Source organism: Trachemys scripta, chromosome 2 (genome assembly GCF_013100865.1).
Source record: "Trachemys scripta elegans isolate TJP31775 chromosome 2, CAS_Tse_1.0, whole genome shotgun sequence".
NCBI classification, from domain to species: Eukaryota; Metazoa; Chordata; order Testudines; family Emydidae; genus Trachemys; species Trachemys scripta.
In genome coordinates this window covers 171,882,180-171,900,021 of record NC_048299.1, presented here as the reverse complement: position 1 = coordinate 171,900,021, position 17,842 = coordinate 171,882,180, and the positions used below count along the sequence as shown (strand labels likewise).

Sequence of the window (17,842 nt, the reverse complement as noted above, 5' to 3'; positions counted from 1 at the left end):
TCTGTCTGTATTTGTGCAAGTTTCTTCATGAGGTTGATAGATTTCCATTCCATACGGCTAAATGCAGTGCCTTGCATGGTGTCAAGTATCAGAGGGGTAGCCGTGTTAGTCTGAATCTGTAAAAAGCAACAGAGGGTCCTGTGGCACCTTTGAGACTAACAGAAGTACTGGGAGCTTTTTTTTTTTTTTTTTTTTTCCTCACTTCTTCAGATGCAAGTAATGGAAATCTCCAGAGGCAGGTATATATCAGTGTGGAGATAACGAGGTTAGTTCAATCAGGGAGGGTGAGGTGCTCTGCTAGCAGTTGAGGTGTGAACACCAAGGGAGGAGAAACTGCTGAGCTCCAGTTCATTTGCAAATTTGACACCATCAGACCAGGATTAAACAAAGACTGCGAATGGCTATCCAACTACAGAAGCAGTTTCTCCTCCCTTGGTGTTCACACCTCAACTGCTAGCAGAGCACCTCACCCTCCCTGATTGAACTAACCTCGTTATCTCCATACTGATTTATACCTGCCTCTGGAAATTTCCATTACTTGCATCTTAAGAAGTGAGGTTCTTACCCACGAAAGCTTATGCTCCCAATACTTCTGTTAGTCTCAAAGGTGCCACAGGACCCTCTGTTGCTTCTTACCCATGTGTGAAGTCTTGGAAGGATAGGGTTCTAAAACAGTGGTTTTCAAACCTCGGGTCACAACCCAGTACTGGGTCGTGGAATGCAAGGCACTAGGCTCAGCACCCGGCCATTAAAATCTAGTAGTCCCTCCTGTTCGGACACAGCGTTGTGCCCTGGAAGCGGCCAGCAGCAGGTCTGGCAAAGGGGCCACGGGGCACTGGCTCTGCTGTGGGAGGTGGGGCTTACAGATGAGAGCCATGCAGAGCCACTTGCGCGCTTCCGCCTAGGAGCCGGACCTGCTGCTGGCCACTTCCGGGGCGCAGCGCAGTCCGTGGTGCCAGGACAGGCGGGAAGCCTGCCTTAGCACCCCTGCTGCGCTGCTGACTGGGAGCCACTGGAGGTAAGCCTGCGCCCCCATCCCCACCCTCCAATCCCTTACACCAGCCTTGAGCCCCCCACCCCAAACCCAGAGTCCCCTTTTCCACCCCAAACCTCTCATCCCCAGCCCCACCCCGGAGTCTGCACCCCCAGCCCAGAGCCCTGATCCCCCTCCTGCAACCCAACCCCCTGCCCCAGCCCAGAACCCCCTCCCACACTCTGAACCCCTCTTTCCCAGCCCCATCCTGCAGCCCTCACCCCAGCACTCTAACCCTCTTCCCCAGCCCTGAGCCCCCTCCCACACCACAAGCCCCTCATCCCTAGCTCTGCTGGGTCACGGACATCAACAATTTTCTTCAACTGGGTCACCAGAAGAAAAGTTTTAAAACCACTACTCTAAAACTTACTGTACTATAAGTTCAACACAGTTAAGTTGATTGTGGGATTTTCAACACCTGTCAAGTTCAAGACTAATAAAACAAACAACTCAGAGAAGTTATTTTATTATCCTTACTAACAAATGGTCTCTCCTGATGAAAAATTGTCATCCAAATATGTAAATAGCCTGTGTAACCTGGATTGACTGTACATATAGTGAGAGATAGGAATCAGGCATATCTTTATCCTAAGTCAATGCAAACAACAGCTTCCTGCTCTGGGTACACTTTCAATATAGATAAACAACAACAAAGTCATTGACAGCTCTAATTCTCTGTCTATAACCGGTTTCCAAATTATTAAAACGTCCATTAAATTCAGTCAAAATTTTACTTAGGACGAGGAAGCTCCTGACCTTTAAGCATTTTTAATCAATTTAATACATCATTTTATTTTCTGACTAAGGTAAAAAGCATTTATGCAAAGAATTTAATAAGACTCTTCAGTTAAGTTCTTACTACCTGTTATATATGGGGGGGGAGAGAGGAGGATGCTGGTGTAGCCTCCTGCCTGAATATTACAGAACAATCCTAGTCTTTCAACATCACTCCTGTTACATGATTTTTCGTAAGGTCTGCATTCCAATCAACGTTTACCATGGCAGTGTAAAGAAAATGAGGAAGCTGATCAGATTGCATCTTACAGAACATCCAAAATTCTGCTCTCTCTCTCTCTGATTTTTTAAAATACAAGAGACACCTATAGAGTATCCGTAAGTGCCTATCTTTACTCCATAAAGGTCCTTCCTTTAGTCTCAAATTAACCTCAAATGTGTGTGTGTGTGTGGGGGGGAGGTATATAAAAAAAGCACAGTTTTTAGTAGGAGGCTTTTCAAGGCTCAAATATTTGAGAACAAGCGAAGAGGGCGCTGTGAGCGAGACCCTTGATGGGGCACCATGTTCCTCCCCTCTCCCTTCCCCGGCAACGCCGAAGAGGACTCCGCGGAGAGGGACCGGGGCAGCACGGGGCAGGGGGACGGACACACACCGAGCTACGGGTGCGTACTCACCGCACAGCATGAACAAGAGCACACAGGCCAGGGTGGCCACGATCACCAGCAGCGTCAGCCCGACGCTCTGCCACATCTTGGCCGGCCGGAGCGGAAGGCGCTGGGCGCTGTTACCCGCAGGGAGGGCGCAGCGGCATCACCGCGGCGCATGGAGGGACGAGGCTGGCCGCACTCGCTGCACCGGAGAAGGGCTCGGGGGCGGCTGAGTCGGGTTATGAGCCACCCCCCGGCTCATGGGCGGCGGGGCCAGGCCGGGGTGGGGGAGGGGCAGGCACAGATTTGGGGCCGGCGGGGAGGGAGGGAGGGATGGCGGCACTGGGACCCCAGGGCACAGCGGGGGGACGCGCCGGCTCGGAGGAGGTGGCGCCCCGCGTGGCTCCGCTGCCGGCCGCCTCTGGAGGGAGCCGCCGCGCCGCACCGGACGAGGGGCTGCGAACCCCCAATGGCAGAGGCCGGGCGGCGGCGGCGGCAGCTTTTCTCCCTGACAAGCCGGCGCCAGAGGCCCCCAGTTCATGGGCGGCGCGCGGGAGGCTGCGTAGAAACGCATCACGGTGACGCCAGCCCGCAGCGCAGGGCACGCTGGGAGTTGGAGTGTAACGGCTGCCGCCGTTGCCGTTGTGAACTACGGTTCCCAGCACGGCCCACTGCGGCTGTGGTTAACTTTACCCCCGGGCCGGGCGTAGGGAGACCGCATGTCCCGACTGTAGAGGGACAGTCCCGATTTTTGGGTCTTTTTCTTATATAGGCGCCTGTTACCCCCCCACCCCCTGCCCCAATGTTTCACACTGGCTGGCTGGTCACCCTAGTTTGAAGGGACCTCAGGAGGTTCTAGACCAAGCCCCTGCTCAAGGCAGGACCCTGACCACCTTCTTGTTCCTTCTTGTTGTGTCTCTGGTGTCCGAGCGCTGGCTTCTCGCTCTGGCTCAGCCTTCCCCTCGCAGTGTGCCAACCATCAATGCTGCAACAAGCGCTGCCCCAGCCCTGCACAGTCATACCCCCACAGCAACCCCACCTTCGCTCTTCTGGTAATGCAATGGACCCCTACACTCATTCACACTCACTGCAATGCACCCTGCCCCTCATTCACACTGCAATGCACCCCACCTCTCACTCACACTGCAATGCACCCTACCCCTCACAGTCACACTGCAATGAACCCCAACCCCATCCCTCACGCTTACACTGCAATGCACCCCACCCCTCACACTCACACTGCAATGCACCCCACCCCTCACACTCACACTGCAATGCATCCCCACCTAGAGTGACCAGGGGTCCGGTTTTGGACCGGAACACCCAGTCAAAAAGGAATCCTGACAGCTCCGGTCAGCACCACTGACTGGGCCATTGAATGTTTGTTTGCGGCGCTGCAGCAGGGCTGGCAGGCTCAGGGGTGGCGAGTTATATGGGCCCATGGTGCCTGTGCTCCAGGAATATTCAGGGCCTGGGGGCCCGGATCCACCAATGTTTAGGGCTGGGTCTTTCCCCCGGCCCCGCCTGCCACCCCCACGCACCTCCCCCAGAGCATTTCCTGGCCCCACCTGCTGCCCCTGAGCAATTTAAGAGAGCCCAGGGGCCCCCAGCTGCCACCACCACCACCGGCAGTGCAGCGGGCCTAAGGCGGCTTCCTGGCTGGCCTCGCGCCGTGCCACTCCTGGAAGTGTCTGGAACGGCCCTACTACCCTGGAGAGAGGGGTGTGTGTCTCCACACGCTACCCCCGCCCTGAGCGCCAACTCCTCAGCTCCTGTTGGCCAGGAACTACGGCCAATAGCTGCGGTGATGGTGCGTGCAGGCAGTGGCGCATGAAGACCCCCTGATCCCATCAGCTAAGAGCCGCTGCCAGAGGGGTGTGCAAGTAGCTTTTGGGAGCTGCCTGAGGTAAGCGCTGAACCCCTTACCCTCTCCCACACTCCTGCCCCAGCCCAGAGCCCGCACCCTGCTCCCCTCCCATACCCAAAATCCCTCCCAGAGCCTTAGGCAGGTGTGGGGGAGGGCGGGACTTGGAGGGCACCATCAAAAATTATACAAACCTGCAGCCCCTGGGCAGGCTCCCTGCTAGGCCTGTGCGGCTCCCGGGTCGGGAAGCAGCCAGCATGTCCAGCTCCTAGCCTTAGGGGCTGCCAGAGTGGGTTCTCATGCTGCCCCACCTGCAGGCACAGCTCCCATTGGCTGGGTCAGGGCAGGGAAGGAACTAGCGCCACTCGCGAGCGCTCAGCAGGTGGCTGTTGAGGGGTCGCGTGGCATGCACCTCTCCCGCTGGTTCCCGGCCCTCTTCTCCTCGCGCTTCTCGTGTGGCTGGGCTCGAGCTGCAGCATGTGCCCTGCTGCGACCTGCGGTCTGTCATCCCGTCACCGGCATCCAGGAGTTGGAGGTATGTGTATCCCCGTTTCCAAGTGCTGGGAATGGGGCTGCATCCCCATCCCCTCCACTACACTGCTGCACTCCCATTATGTCCTTACGCACTCCTGTGCTCCCTACATCCTCATGCACCTGTAGCCTTCTGCCTCCCGCTGCATCCTCATCCACCCCACATACCTCCCAATACCGCCTCCTCTCTCCTTCACTGCCCCCTCTCACCCCTACCCTGCTCTCATCCTTGGCCTCTTTCCCTCCCCATCCTCTTTCCTACACCCCACCCATCTTTTCCCCTCCAGCCCGCCCTCCTGCCTTCCTGGGTGGGTAATTTAGGCAGCCTCTGGAAAAGTGTATGAAAAAGTGTCTCTGTGTAGGCAAGTATGTGCATGCATGCATTGTATGTGTGTAAGAAACTGTGTGTCTTTGTCAGGGCCGGCTCCAGCATTTCTGCCGCCCCAAGCAAAAAAAAAAAAAGCTGCGATCGCTGGCAACAATGGGGAAAAAAAGCCGCGATCGGCGGCGGCGGCAGTTCAGCAGCAGGTCCTTCGCTCCTAGAGGGAGTGAGGGACCTGCCGCCCCCAAATTGCCGCAGGTGCCGCCCCTCTCCCTTGGCTGCCCCAAGCACCTGCTTGGTAAGCTGGTGCCTGGAGCCGGCCCTGGTCTTTGTGTAGGGAGATGCGTGTATTGCTGCATGTGTGAAGACCTGTGTGAATAAAATTTGGAACCTAACTCTTTGACTTTTTATTCCTTTTACTAGCTTGCACACACAAAAAATGATGACATAAAATATGTGTATATTCATTTCATAACAAATTTTTAAAAGAGAAGGGAACTCTAAAGGAATGTATTATTTCTTAAAAAGTGAATGTTGTTGACTAGTAATTGCAGAAGAGCCAATGTATCATACATTTCTCCCCACCTTTGTGAGCTACCTTATCAACTCTTTGTTGCAGACTCTCTCTCTTTTTATGTGTATGTCCAGCACCTACCACCCTGGAGACCTAATCTTAGTTGGGGTCTCTAGGTACTAAATAACAATTGTAATAATAAATAATGTGGAAGTATGTGTGTTAGTGCATGCTAGATATGTACACATGAATACACGTGTGTATCTGCATGTAGGTGTGGGAGTCAGTTTCTATAGATTTATTTATATAGGTATCTGGACTGGTGTGCATTTCTGTGGTTGTGCTCTATGGATTTGTATTTGGGCTTCAGGAGTGGGCCTTTAATGGATCCCTTACAGCTGTGATAATGGGTGGTCCTAATTCCACACATAAAATTACAATAACTTTAGTGAACAAAAAACATGGAGCTGGTTATGAAAAATGGGAAGAGGGGAGGAAAAGAATCATGAAAATCTTTGTGAAATTTCATTTTTTTTAAATTACTCTTTTTGACTATTTTGCTGCCAGCTCTAGCATCCTATAGCAAATAAAACCTGAACTTAGCTAATACATCTGTCAAAACAATAAATGTGCCTGTTTGGGCCTTGCAGTGAAAATGAGCATGTGAGAGAGGGTGGGGGAGAGCAAACAATGGAGGGAGGGGCTCAGGTGGGGGGGGTAAGGGTGTTCGGTTTTCTGGAATTAGAAAGCTGGCAACCCTGCCCCCACTCTCACTCACACTGAATCCACTCCTCACCCCTCAGTGAGTCATACGACAATGCACCCTACACTCCTACTCACACTACAATCCACCCCAATCCCCTCACTCCCACTGCAATCTACCCCCACCCCTGACATACACGAGGCAAACCACTCTCACCCCTCATATACACACACTCCACATACCCCCCCGCGCGCGCGCACACACACCAATGTACACACACTTCTCACTCACGTACACACACATTGCAATCCATAAGCATCCCTAACTCACACACACACTGTCCCTGTGTAACACTAAGGCTAAGGGCTGGAAAGTTATTCACTGGAGGAAGGAGAAAAAAATGGGTGGGGAGGGGGTTGCATTAAGCACACCATAGCCATAGAATGGAATGTGGAGTGAGGTGAGGGACAGAGGGGTGAATGGTTAGTGTTTTGCAGAACACAAGGGACAGCTGAGGGTGTTCAAATACAGCCCCAGAAGCACTTCACAAACGGACAGCAAAGCCATTGTTGGTGCCCACCCCTGAACACAGGTTGGGTCACTTCCTTCAGTTGCCTCATTACTGTTTTGCTTCTGCAGTAATTTATACCAGGGTTAGTTAAGGACAGAGGTTATTTGATCTCTGATTAATGTTCTTCCACTTGTCTCTCTCCCTCCGGCCTCCCGTATCTTCTCTATAATATGACAGCAGTCAGTTTGGTTCAGCTGTGGCAGCACTTTTATTTCTGTGCCAGCAGGATATAGGTGAATTCAAATTCCACAGAACCAGGGTTTTTGGCTCCTTCCACTGTTGCCACTAGAGTGAAATATCAGGCAGCTCTTTCCCTGCAGAGAAACTCTAGAAGAAAACTGTAGTTATAAACAAGGGTAAGGGAGGAGGTGAGGTGTTCCATTAACTGAAGCACTGAACTAGGAGTTAGGAAACCTGGGTTATAGTACTGGCTCTACCTCTGACCTGCTACGTGACCTTGGACAAGTTATCTTTGCCTCATTTTCTTCAACCATAGAATACGCCAAGGCCCTCCTGTGTAGATCAAGTTGAAATCTATGAATGCATATACTTAAAGTATTATTAAATGACTGAACATTTGCATGTCTGAAATACACTATGATAGAATTATTATCCAGGAAGATGCCACCTTTACAATCTCAGGGTGAAATCTTTCCTCTCTTTCCCAACAGCTAAAGATTCTTTGTATCCTTTGTACTTGCCCCATGCCTCAAATTCACAATTCTAGCCCACCTAGCCACTCCTCACACTTCATTCATGATTCTTCCTTAAGCATCTCTTCTTCCCCAATGCTAAAAAAAAAAAAAAAGGCAATAACAGCTACCATTTATATATCAAAAATCCACCTGAACCTTTAAGATGCATACATGCCATATGACCTTACTGATATCAACTTTGTCCTTCCACCATCATACTGTCTTTCTTTTTGTACTGTAGAGTACCTGGCACACTCCTGGGGCTATTAAAATATTTTGCACTTGAATAGTATTTTTCAAACAATCTCAAAGTGCTTTACTAACATTAGTTTAATTAATCCATACACCCTCCTGCGGAGGTGTTATTTAAGGGCCAATTTGTTTGGAACAATGTTCTACATTTTGGAGTGATATATATACACTCAGTAACTGTGGCAGCAAGAACGCAGTTCCAGGAAATAAAATGAAAGACCAAAGCAGTTCATAGCATGCCTCCTCAGGTTGCACCACACAGATGGATAAGTTTGTAATTAAATCTGTTCAACTTGAAAAATGAACTGCATTTCCTTAAAGCACCCTCCATGCTAGAGAGAAGAATATAAAGTGCACAGACATCAAACTGGAATCTAAAGCAACTGCAAAGGTAATTGCTCTTAAAAGAAAGTCGGGAAAGACTAGCTTAGCTTGCATTGCAGCAGGAATGTCTACCAACAATCAACAGTTCTCAAACACAGATGTTCTAAGCCTTTTGGTAGTTAACATCTCTGCCAGGCTACAATGCAAGCAACATGAGAGTAACACTGCTACAGGAACTGAATTGAAAAGAAAATTTAGCCTGAATATCAGGGGGAAAGGCTTCCCTATAGCAGTCTATTAATTGTTAAGTCCCTCACCAGACTTTTAAGGATACTAAGTAGTCATGGGATTCATAGACTCATAGACTTTAAGGCCAGAAGGGACCATTATGATCATCATTCTTGTCTGATCTCCTGCACATCACAGGCTGCAGAACCTCACCCACCCACTCCTGTAATAGACCCATCACCTCTGGTTGAGTTACTGAAATCCTCAAATTATGATTTAAAGACTTCAAATCAGGAGTGCCGGAATGGGGGGTGGGGAGGGAGCCAAGACCCCCCTACTAGGGTTGCCAACTTTCTACTTGCACAAAACTGAACACCCTTGCCCTGGCCCTGCCCCACCCCTTCATCAAGGCCCCACCCCACTCACTCCATCCCCCTTCCCTCTGTAGCTTACTCTCCCCACCCTCACTCATTTTCACTGGCCTGGTTCAGGGGGCTGGGGTGTGGGAGGGGGCTCTGGGCTAGAGCAGGGGGTTGGAGTGTGGGGGGAGGGGGAGGGCTCTGGCTGGGGTTGTGGGCTCTGATGAGGGGCTGGGATGAGGGATTTGGGGTGCAGGAGGGGGCTCCAGGCTGGGACAGAGAGGTTCGGAGGGCAGGAGGGAGATCAAGGCTGGGGCAGGAGGTTGGGGCACCGGGGGCGGGGGAGTGAAGGCCCCAGCTGAGGGTGTGGGCTCTGGGGTGGGGCTGAGGGATTTAGGGTGCAGGAGGGTGCTCTGGTCTGGGACTGAGAAGTTCGGAGGGGGATCAGGGCTGGGGCAGGGGGTTGGGGCATGGGGAGGCGAGGGCTACGGGCTCTGGGGTGGGGCTGGGGATGAGGGATTTGGGGTGCAGGAGGGTGCTCCATGCTGGGATCAATGGGTTTGGAGGACTGGATGGGGGGGGAAAATCAGGGCTGGGGCCTGGGAGGGGGTGAAGGGTGCAGGCTCCGGGCAGCACTTACCTCAAGCAGCTCCCGGAAGCAGGCGGATATCCCACCCCCAGCTCCTATGCGGTGGGACAGCAAGGTGGAGGGGGGACCTGCCGGTTGCTTCCCGGGAGCCGCACAGTGTGGAGGCTAGCAGGGAGCCTGCCAGTCCCACTGCGTGGTGTCGCCAACCAGACAGTCAACAGCCCTGTCAGCAGTGCTGACCAGAGCTGCCAGGATCCCTTTTTGAGTGGGTGTTCCGGTCGAAAACTGGTCACCTGGTCACACTACCCCTCATATTTACTATGCCCTCCCACTTTTTACCGTCCATAAGGATGAGCGACAGGGGAGAGGGGTGGGGTATTGGGGAAAGAGGCAGTGTGGGAGCGAGGCCTCAAGGGAAGGGGTGGTACAGGATTGGGGGTTTGGGGAGAAGGGTCTGGATGGGAGGGGGGAAAAAAGGGCTGCGCCTGTGGAGCACCAGTGGTCCCCACACTGTTAGGAAGCTTCTGCCACCCCTGCTTCATATTATAGAGAATCCACCATTTACACTAGTTTAAACCAGCAAGTGACCCGTGCCCCATGCTGTAGAGAAAGGCAAAAAAACTCCCAGGGTCTCTGCCAATCTGACCTGGGAGAAAATTCATTCCCGACCCCAAATACGGCGGTCAGTTGGACCCTGAGCATTTTGGCAAGACCCACCAGCTGGACACATGGGAAAGAATTTTCTGTAGTAACTCAGAGCCTTCCCCATCTAGTGTCCCATCACCAGCTGTTGTGGATATTTGCTACTAGGAGTCACAGATCAGCTACATGCCATTGTAGGCAGTCTCATCGTACCATATCCTTCATAAACTTATCAACCTCAGTCTTGAACCTAGTTAGGTTTTTTGCCCCCACTGCTTCCCTTGGAAGGCTGTTCCAGAACTTCACTCCTTTTATGGTTAGAAATCTTTGTCTAATTTCAAGCCTAAACTTGTTGGTCAATTTATATCCATTTGTTCTTGTGTCAACACTGGTGCTTAATTTAAATAACTCTTCTCCCTCCTGGTATTTATCCCTCTGATATATTTATAGAGAGCAATCGTATCTCCCCTCAGCCTTCATTTGGTTAGGCTAAACAAGCCAAACTCTTTGAGTCTCTTCTCATAAGGTAGGTTTTCCATTCCTCTAATCATCCTAGTAGCCCTTCTCTGCACCTGTTCCAGTCTGAATTAATCTTTCTTAAATTTGTGAGACCAGAATTGCACACAGTATTCCAGATGAAATCTCACCAGTGCCTTGTATAATGTACTAACACTTCCCTATCTCCACTGGAAACATATCAGCTGATGCATCCTAGGACTGCATTAGCCTTTTTTCATGGCCACATCACATTGGCGGTTTATAGTCACCTCTGTACAGACGCTCCCCGACTTACGCAAGCGTTCCATTCTGGAATGCCTTGCATAACTCAAATTTTGCATAAATCAGAAACGTATCTTCGACCATTATGCAAAAAACAAACAAAACACACCTCCTATTTCTAGCTTATGGAACTTTTTCCGTAAGTGCGGATTTGCGTAAGTTGGGTCTTGCGTAACCTGGGGAGCGTCTGTATTGGCAATTTCTCCCAACTTTGTGCCATCTGCAAATTTTATTAGCATATGCCTACTTTTTGTGCCAAGGGCATAAATAAAAATGTTAAATAAGATTGGTGCCAAGACTGATTGCTGAGGAACTCCACTAGTAACCTCCCTCCAGCCTGACAGTTCACCATTCAGTATGACCCAGTGTAGTCTCCCCTTTAACCAGTTCTCTATTCACCTTTCAATTCTCATATTAATCCCCATCTTCTCCAATTTAACTAATAATTTCCCCATGTGGAACAGTATCAAATGCCTTACTGAAATCCAGATAGATTAGATCTACTGCATTTCCTTTGTCTAACAAAATCAGTTATCTCAAAGAAAGAGATCAGGTTGATCTGGCACAATCTACCTTTAGAAAAAACATGTTGTAGTTTATCCCAATTACCATGTAACCTCTGTGTCCTTTACTTTCTTTTTCAGAATTTGTTCCAAGACCTTGCATACAATTGAGGTCAAACTAATGGGCCTTTGGTTTCCCAGATCACTTTTTCTTCCTTACTTAAAAATAGAGTCTATATTAGCAATTCTCCAATCATAGGGTACAACTCCCGAGTTAATAGATTCATTAAAAATCCTTGCTATTGGGCTTGCAATTTCATGAGACAGTTTCTTTAATAATCTTGGACGGCAATTATCCAAGCCCCATTAATCTGTTTGAGTTTGACTTCCACCTCAGATGTGGTAATTTCTACTTCCATATCCTCATTTTCATTAGCCACCCTGCCACTACCCCTAAGATCCTCAATACCCTAATTAAAATCAGAGGCAAAAGTATTTGTTTAGGTATTGGGCTAGACCTAAATTATCTTTAATCTCCTCCCCATTCTCAGTGTTTAGTGGTCCCACTTCTTTCCTTGTTTTCTTTTTATTTATATGGGTGTAGAACCTTTTACTATTGGTTTTAATTCCCTTTGCAAGGTCCAACTCTTCTGGGCTTTTGGCAGTTCTCACTTTTCCCTACACTTTCTGATCTCCAAGAGGTAGCTTTCCTTGCTGATTTAGCCCATCTTCCATTCCTTGTAGGCTTTCTGCTATCGCTTAAGAACCTGTTGGAGATGCTTGCTCATACAGATTGGTCTGCAAACCTTCCCTATAACTTTCCCCTCCCCTTGCTTGGGAGGGAGGCTTCAGATAGGTTCTGCAACTTTGACTTAAAATAATTCCAAGCCCCCTCCACATTCAGATACTTCAGTTCTTCAGCCCAGTCCACTTCCCTAACTAATTCCCCCCCCCCCCCCCCCCCTTTTTTTTTTTTTTTTTTTTTTTTTTTTAAAGTTGCCCTTTTGAAATCAAGGACCCCAGCTGCAGACATATTTTTGTTTATCCTTCCATTTAGTTTAAATGGAACTAGCTCATGATCACTAAACCAAGGTTGTCCCCTAGAACCAACTCTTCTATGCGATCCTCACTACTCACCAATACCAAATTTAAAATGGTATTGTCATGGGGCGCACCACTCACTGCCAGACTGACACCTCCTCCTAGTACTCTGGGGATTAGCTCGAGACTTCCTCACCCAATTGGGTACAGTCATTCTATTGTCAGTATCGCCTGACTTTTAGTGTAAATGGTATTGGCATTATCTTTCCTCTTAATGTCCATTCTCCTACCCGCTGCTGTTCTTTTCTTGATTTTCCTCTAGGTCAATATTAGAATCAGGCATGGAGAATACATTAGCATTTCCCAGCTGTCTCCCCTGAGTTTCAAGTTTAAAGCTCTATCAATCAGTTGTGCCAATCTCCATGCTAGAAGTCTTTTTCCCTCCCTACTCAGGGGGAGTTCCTCCCATGAGAACTGTCCTGTGTCCTTGAATGCCTCCCAGTGATCGAACATCCCAAAGTCCTCCTTATATAGCACCATTGCCTGAGCCATCAGTTAATCATCATAATCTTGCCTTGCCAGTGAAGGTCACCTGTCTTCTCCAGCCTGGCATAGTCTCCCTTGATGTGTTCCAGTGAGAATCTAGCAGGATCATTCCCATGTGAACAACAATCAGAGGATTATTTCCTGCTTCCATTAGGATCCTCTTCAGCCTTAGGTCCACATCCCATATCTTAGCTCCCAGCACAGTTCAACCTTCTGTTCTGCAGATCAGCTCTGGTGACAGGACTTTAGGGAGTCACATAGACCTGCTTCTTCCTGGTGTTGCTGTGATTGTCTGGCCTTCCAACTGTTCTTTCTGGCTGCAAGTCATTTTGTTTTTTGTTTTCCCTTGCAGTGTTCTGAGTGTCATCCTTTATCCTCCTGGGGCTCTGAACTCTGGCTGTCTCCATTGACTCTTCCCTTCTTCTTGTAGGACTAGCCGCTCTTCCCTTCTTCCTTGCTCCCATCTTCTGTTACAGCCTGCTGTGTCCATTCTTCATTTTCCAATGCAGCAAACCTGGGTGACAGGGCATGGATCGCTTGATGAAAGCCTGTCTGTTCATTCCCTTTGGGGCACCTGCCATTGGCCACTGTCAGAGGACAGGATACTGGGCTTGATGGACCTTTGGTCTGACCCAGTATGGCTGTTCTGATGTAAACCTGACCTTGAGCTCTATTTTTCCTTCACTAACCAGTCTTTTCCTCTGCCTAGTTCTTGTAGTCACATGCTTCCACTGGCCACCTTCTTCATCCAGCAGTCTACCCTCGCAGATACAAGCTGTACTGCAGAACTGTGACTCTTGAGTTTTCCCTTTAGCCTCCTGTTATCTTCCCTCCATCATCTGCTTGAATTCCTGTTGAAACCCAACTATAAATTTCCATCTGCATCACCAAACCTCAGATCTTCTCTTCCATCAGATCTATCAGGTGGCACTTAATACAAATGAAGCTCTTTTCAGGTACCCACTCCAGGATAGTGTACATCCTGCAGCTTCCACATCCAGTCATCTTCATTGACTCTTCCATTCCTTGGGTCACTACACTGCTGCCTCTGTTTCTGTCATAGCCTTTCCCGCTAAGCTCCTGTCAAGGAAACAAAAAACAACCCTCCAAAACAAACAAAAACTGCACCAAAACAAAAACAGGACACCACACGTGCCCTCCTCCCTTCTCCTCTAAGGAAACTCCAACTCAAAGTCCCCTGTGTTCAGCTCTGTTTGCTGGCTCCTGTGTTACCTCGATGTTTTGTAACAGGGTCAGGTTCTTTAACTGGCTACCAGCATCTATCGTCTGGGGAATAGCCTCCCTCAGGCGACCAGGTAAGTAGGTAAACACAAGACTTAACAAGGAAATATCTTTCAAAACAAACAGGGTTTATTTAGGGAACTCAACAATACCAGGGAAAGGAAAACAAACAGTAAATAACTCAGTGGTTTGCCCCAACAGTGAGCCTGAAGCCTGGTCTCCAAACGACCCTTGGCAATAACCAAAAGTTTGTACTTGCAGGTCCACAATGAACCAAGGTCCCAACGGATCCACTGGATAATGATGGACGCACACAGCAACTGATGGACGTAAGCAGTCATCTGCAGCTGGGCTAGGTGGATCCTGGACCTACCACTGCCTCCAGCGGTTGCCAGGGACAGGTGGAGCACAGGACCTTCAGCAGATCAGAAGCACAGGAACAAATGGTAAGTTCCCTGGGTCACACATGACAGGTAAGTCTCAGGCGTAAGATGACTCAGATCGATGGTGAGGATCGGTGATGACGATGATCTGTTGTGAAGGAAGCCCGCGCAAATAGACTGTTACCGGCTGTCTAACAGATAGCAATTGCTGACAGGCATGCAGCCCTTATAAAGGCTCTGTGTTGCGAAAGTTCCACAGTGTCAGTCAGAGCCAGTCCCTTCTGGTAAGTTCCAAGTCCTTTAAATGTTCCATAAGCACAGCAGCATCAACAACATAGTAAACATGAAAATAAACACAAAGGAAACAGCCCATACCCGTGTGCTACTGTTCCTGTGTTGTGGCCTCACTGCTTTGCTGCCTTTGTAAGCCTCCTAATAAGGGAAGGCCCCCGTGAGGGAAGGTCCTCTCATGGATCAGTAACTGGTTAAAAGATAGGAAACAAAAGGTAGGAATAAATTATCAGTTTCCACAGTAGAGAATAGTAAACAGTGTGGTCCCCCCAAGGATCTGTACTGGGACAAGTGCTGTTCAGCATAGTCATAAATGATCTGGGGAAGGGAGTGAATAGTGAAGAGGCAAAGTTTGCAGATACAAAATTATGTGAAGAGTTCTAAGGAGATCTGACAAAACTGGGTAACTGGGCAACAAAATAGCAAATGAAATTCAACATTGATAAGTGCAAAGTAGTGCAAATTGGAAAACATAATCCCAACTGCATATATGCAATGATAGGTTCTAAATTAGTTGTTACCTCTCAAGAAAGATCTTGCAGTCACGGTGGATAGTTCTCTGAACTTCAGTTCAATGTGCAGCAGCAGTCAAAAATGCTAATCATTAGGAAAGGGATAGAAAATAAGACAGAAAATGTCATAATGCCACTATATAAAATCCATGGTGAGCCCATACCTTGAATATTATGTCTAGTTCTGATCTCCCCATCTCAAAGATGATATAGTGGAACTGGAAAAGGTTCAGGGAAGGTCCACAAAGATGATCAAAGGCCAGTGGTCCCCAACACGTTGCCCGCGGGCGCCATGGCACCTGCCGGGGCATATGTGCGCCCGCCTAGTGCCCAGCGGGGGGAGAAGCCGCAGCCCCGTGCCTGCCGGGGACAGAGAACTCTGGGGCTGCAGGCACCGGTGTTCTCTGTCCCCGGCAGGCGTGGGGCCCGTCTAGTGCCCAGCAGGGGAGAGAAGCCAGGGCCCCACGCTTGATGGGGACAGAATACTCTGGGGCTGGGGCCAGCTTTAAGCCGATTCTGCCGATTCCCCGGAATGGGACCCCGCGCCTAAGAGGGCCCCGCAACGTCTGGGGCAGCTGGCGGAGCGGGGGAAAAAAAAAAAGCTGCGTCCTGCTTCTCCCCCCTCCCTCCAGCGCTTGCACCACTATACAGCGGATCAGAGCAAGCCTGGGAGGGAGGAGGAATGCTGCGTGCTTGGGGAAGAGGCAGGGCCAGGGTGGGGATTTGGGGCTGGGGGCGGGGCCAGGGCAGGGATTTGTGGAGGGATCCAATGGGGCAGGGCGGGGGCGGAGTCAGGGTGGGGCCGGGGCGGAGTTGGGGCGGGGGGGGCGCGAGACAATTCACATCACGGCATGGGGCCCCGCACCTGCTAAAGCCGGCCCTGTCTGGGGCTGCAGACGCCGGTGTTCTCGGTCCTCGCAGCTTCTCTCCGGCTTTTCTGCACGGCCGCCAAAAAAAAAAATAATAATAATAATAATAAAACACTCAGACTCTGCAGAATGGACAGAATGCTGCCCTGTTGCATGTGCTGCCCCAGGCACGTGCTTGCTCCACTGGTGCCTGCCCTGTATGTGAGTATTCTTCCTGCACTGATACTGCTGTTTTCTTGTGCTTTGCAATTTATTATTATTATTATTATTATTATTATTATTTTTTTTTTTTTTTTACATTTTGCCCCAAAATGAGTGGTTCAAATAAAAGACAACGTACGTGTTATTTCAACGCAGAGTGGGAAGAATCCTATTGTTTTATTGAAAATAAAGGGAAATGTGTTTGCTTATTGTGTGGGGGTGCTGTTGCAGTGCCAAAAAAACAATGTCGAATGCCATTTCCAAACTAATCATGGTTCTTTGACATTAGCCATCCACTTAAATCTGAGCTAAGAAGAAAATCAATCAACTCAAATCAAACCTATCTGCCCAGCAATCTGTTTTCACTAGACAAGTGGTAAAGTCTAGAAGTGCTACTGTTGCTTCCTTTAAAATTTCTCATCTGCTCGCAAAGAAGAAAAAACCCTTTCAAGATGGTGAATTGTTGAAGGAAGCATTTTTGACTGGTGGTGATTGCCTGTTTCAAGGATTTCCTAACAAAGGTGAGTTTTTGTCAGCAATACAAGACTTGCAGTTATCAGACAACACAGTTCCGAGGAGGATACATGCAATTTCAAGCGACATGCAAACTCAGCTAAAGGATGACTTGGAAATATGTGACTGGTTTTCACTGCAATTCGATGAGTCGACGGATATATCGGATACAGCGCAGTTGGCAGTTATGGTGAGGATGGTATTTAGTGACTTCACCATTAAAAGAAGAGTTACTAAAAGTATTGCCTATGAAAGGGCGAACAAAGGGTGAGGACATCTATAATTTATTCAAATCATATGCAACATCAATTAGTATGCCACTACACAAGCTGTCTGCGATTACCACTGATGGGGCACCAGCAATGATAGGCAGTGCCAATGGATTCATTGCACTCTGTAAGAAGAATGAATCCTTTCCAAACTTTGTCTTATTGCATTATCCACCAAGAAGCTTTGTGCGTCAAAGTTCTTTCTTTTCAACACGTCATGAATGTCGTTATTAAAATAATTAACTCTATTCGAGCGAAACCTTTGCAACACCAACTTTTTAAGGCCCTGTTGGAAGATGTTGATGATAAACAATCTGATCTAAGCTTGCACATAGAAGTATGATGGCTGAGCAAAGGTAAAGTTCTTGCACGTTTTTTAAGACTAATTGAAGAGATCAAAGAATTTCTGAAGTCCACAAATCAGAACTTCGAGCAACTGGAAGACTCCAGTGATGTTGGCAAGAAAAGCCAAGTCCATTAACCAGCTGACAAATTGAACATTTTAAATCTTGAGCTCCAGGGAAAAGACAAACATGTGGCTCAAATGATAGGTTCTGTAAAATCATTCAAAGCAAAACTGATCTTGTGGATGTCACATATGAAGACAAAGTCTCTTGTACATTTCCCAAGTATGAAGAAAATGGTATGAGACAGTGATTTTAACCCAGCACCATTTGTTATT

General features: G+C 48.8%; 2 protein-coding genes across 2 annotated transcripts in view; one reads left to right on the top strand and one right to left on the bottom strand.

Moving 5' to 3' along the window:
• The window catches only part of SMIM13 (small integral membrane protein 13), a 21,225-nt gene extending 18,260 nt beyond the window's left edge, over positions 1–2,965 (bottom strand). The window contains exon 1 of the mRNA XM_034762299.1: positions 2,444–2,965. Within this exon, the coding sequence (XP_034618190.1) occupies positions 2,444–2,519 (76 nt within the window). The 5' untranslated portion in view covers positions 2,520–2,965. The remainder of the gene's footprint in view (positions 1–2,443) is intronic.
• Positions 2,370–17,842, top strand: part of ELOVL2 (ELOVL fatty acid elongase 2) — a 130,429-nt gene continuing 114,956 nt past the window's right edge. The window contains exons 1-2 of the mRNA XM_034762298.1: positions 2,370–2,431; positions 14,384–14,568. Of these exons, the coding sequence (XP_034618189.1) occupies positions 14,566–14,568 (3 nt within the window). The 5' untranslated portion in view covers positions 2,370–2,431; positions 14,384–14,565. The remainder of the gene's footprint in view (positions 2,432–14,383; positions 14,569–17,842) is intronic.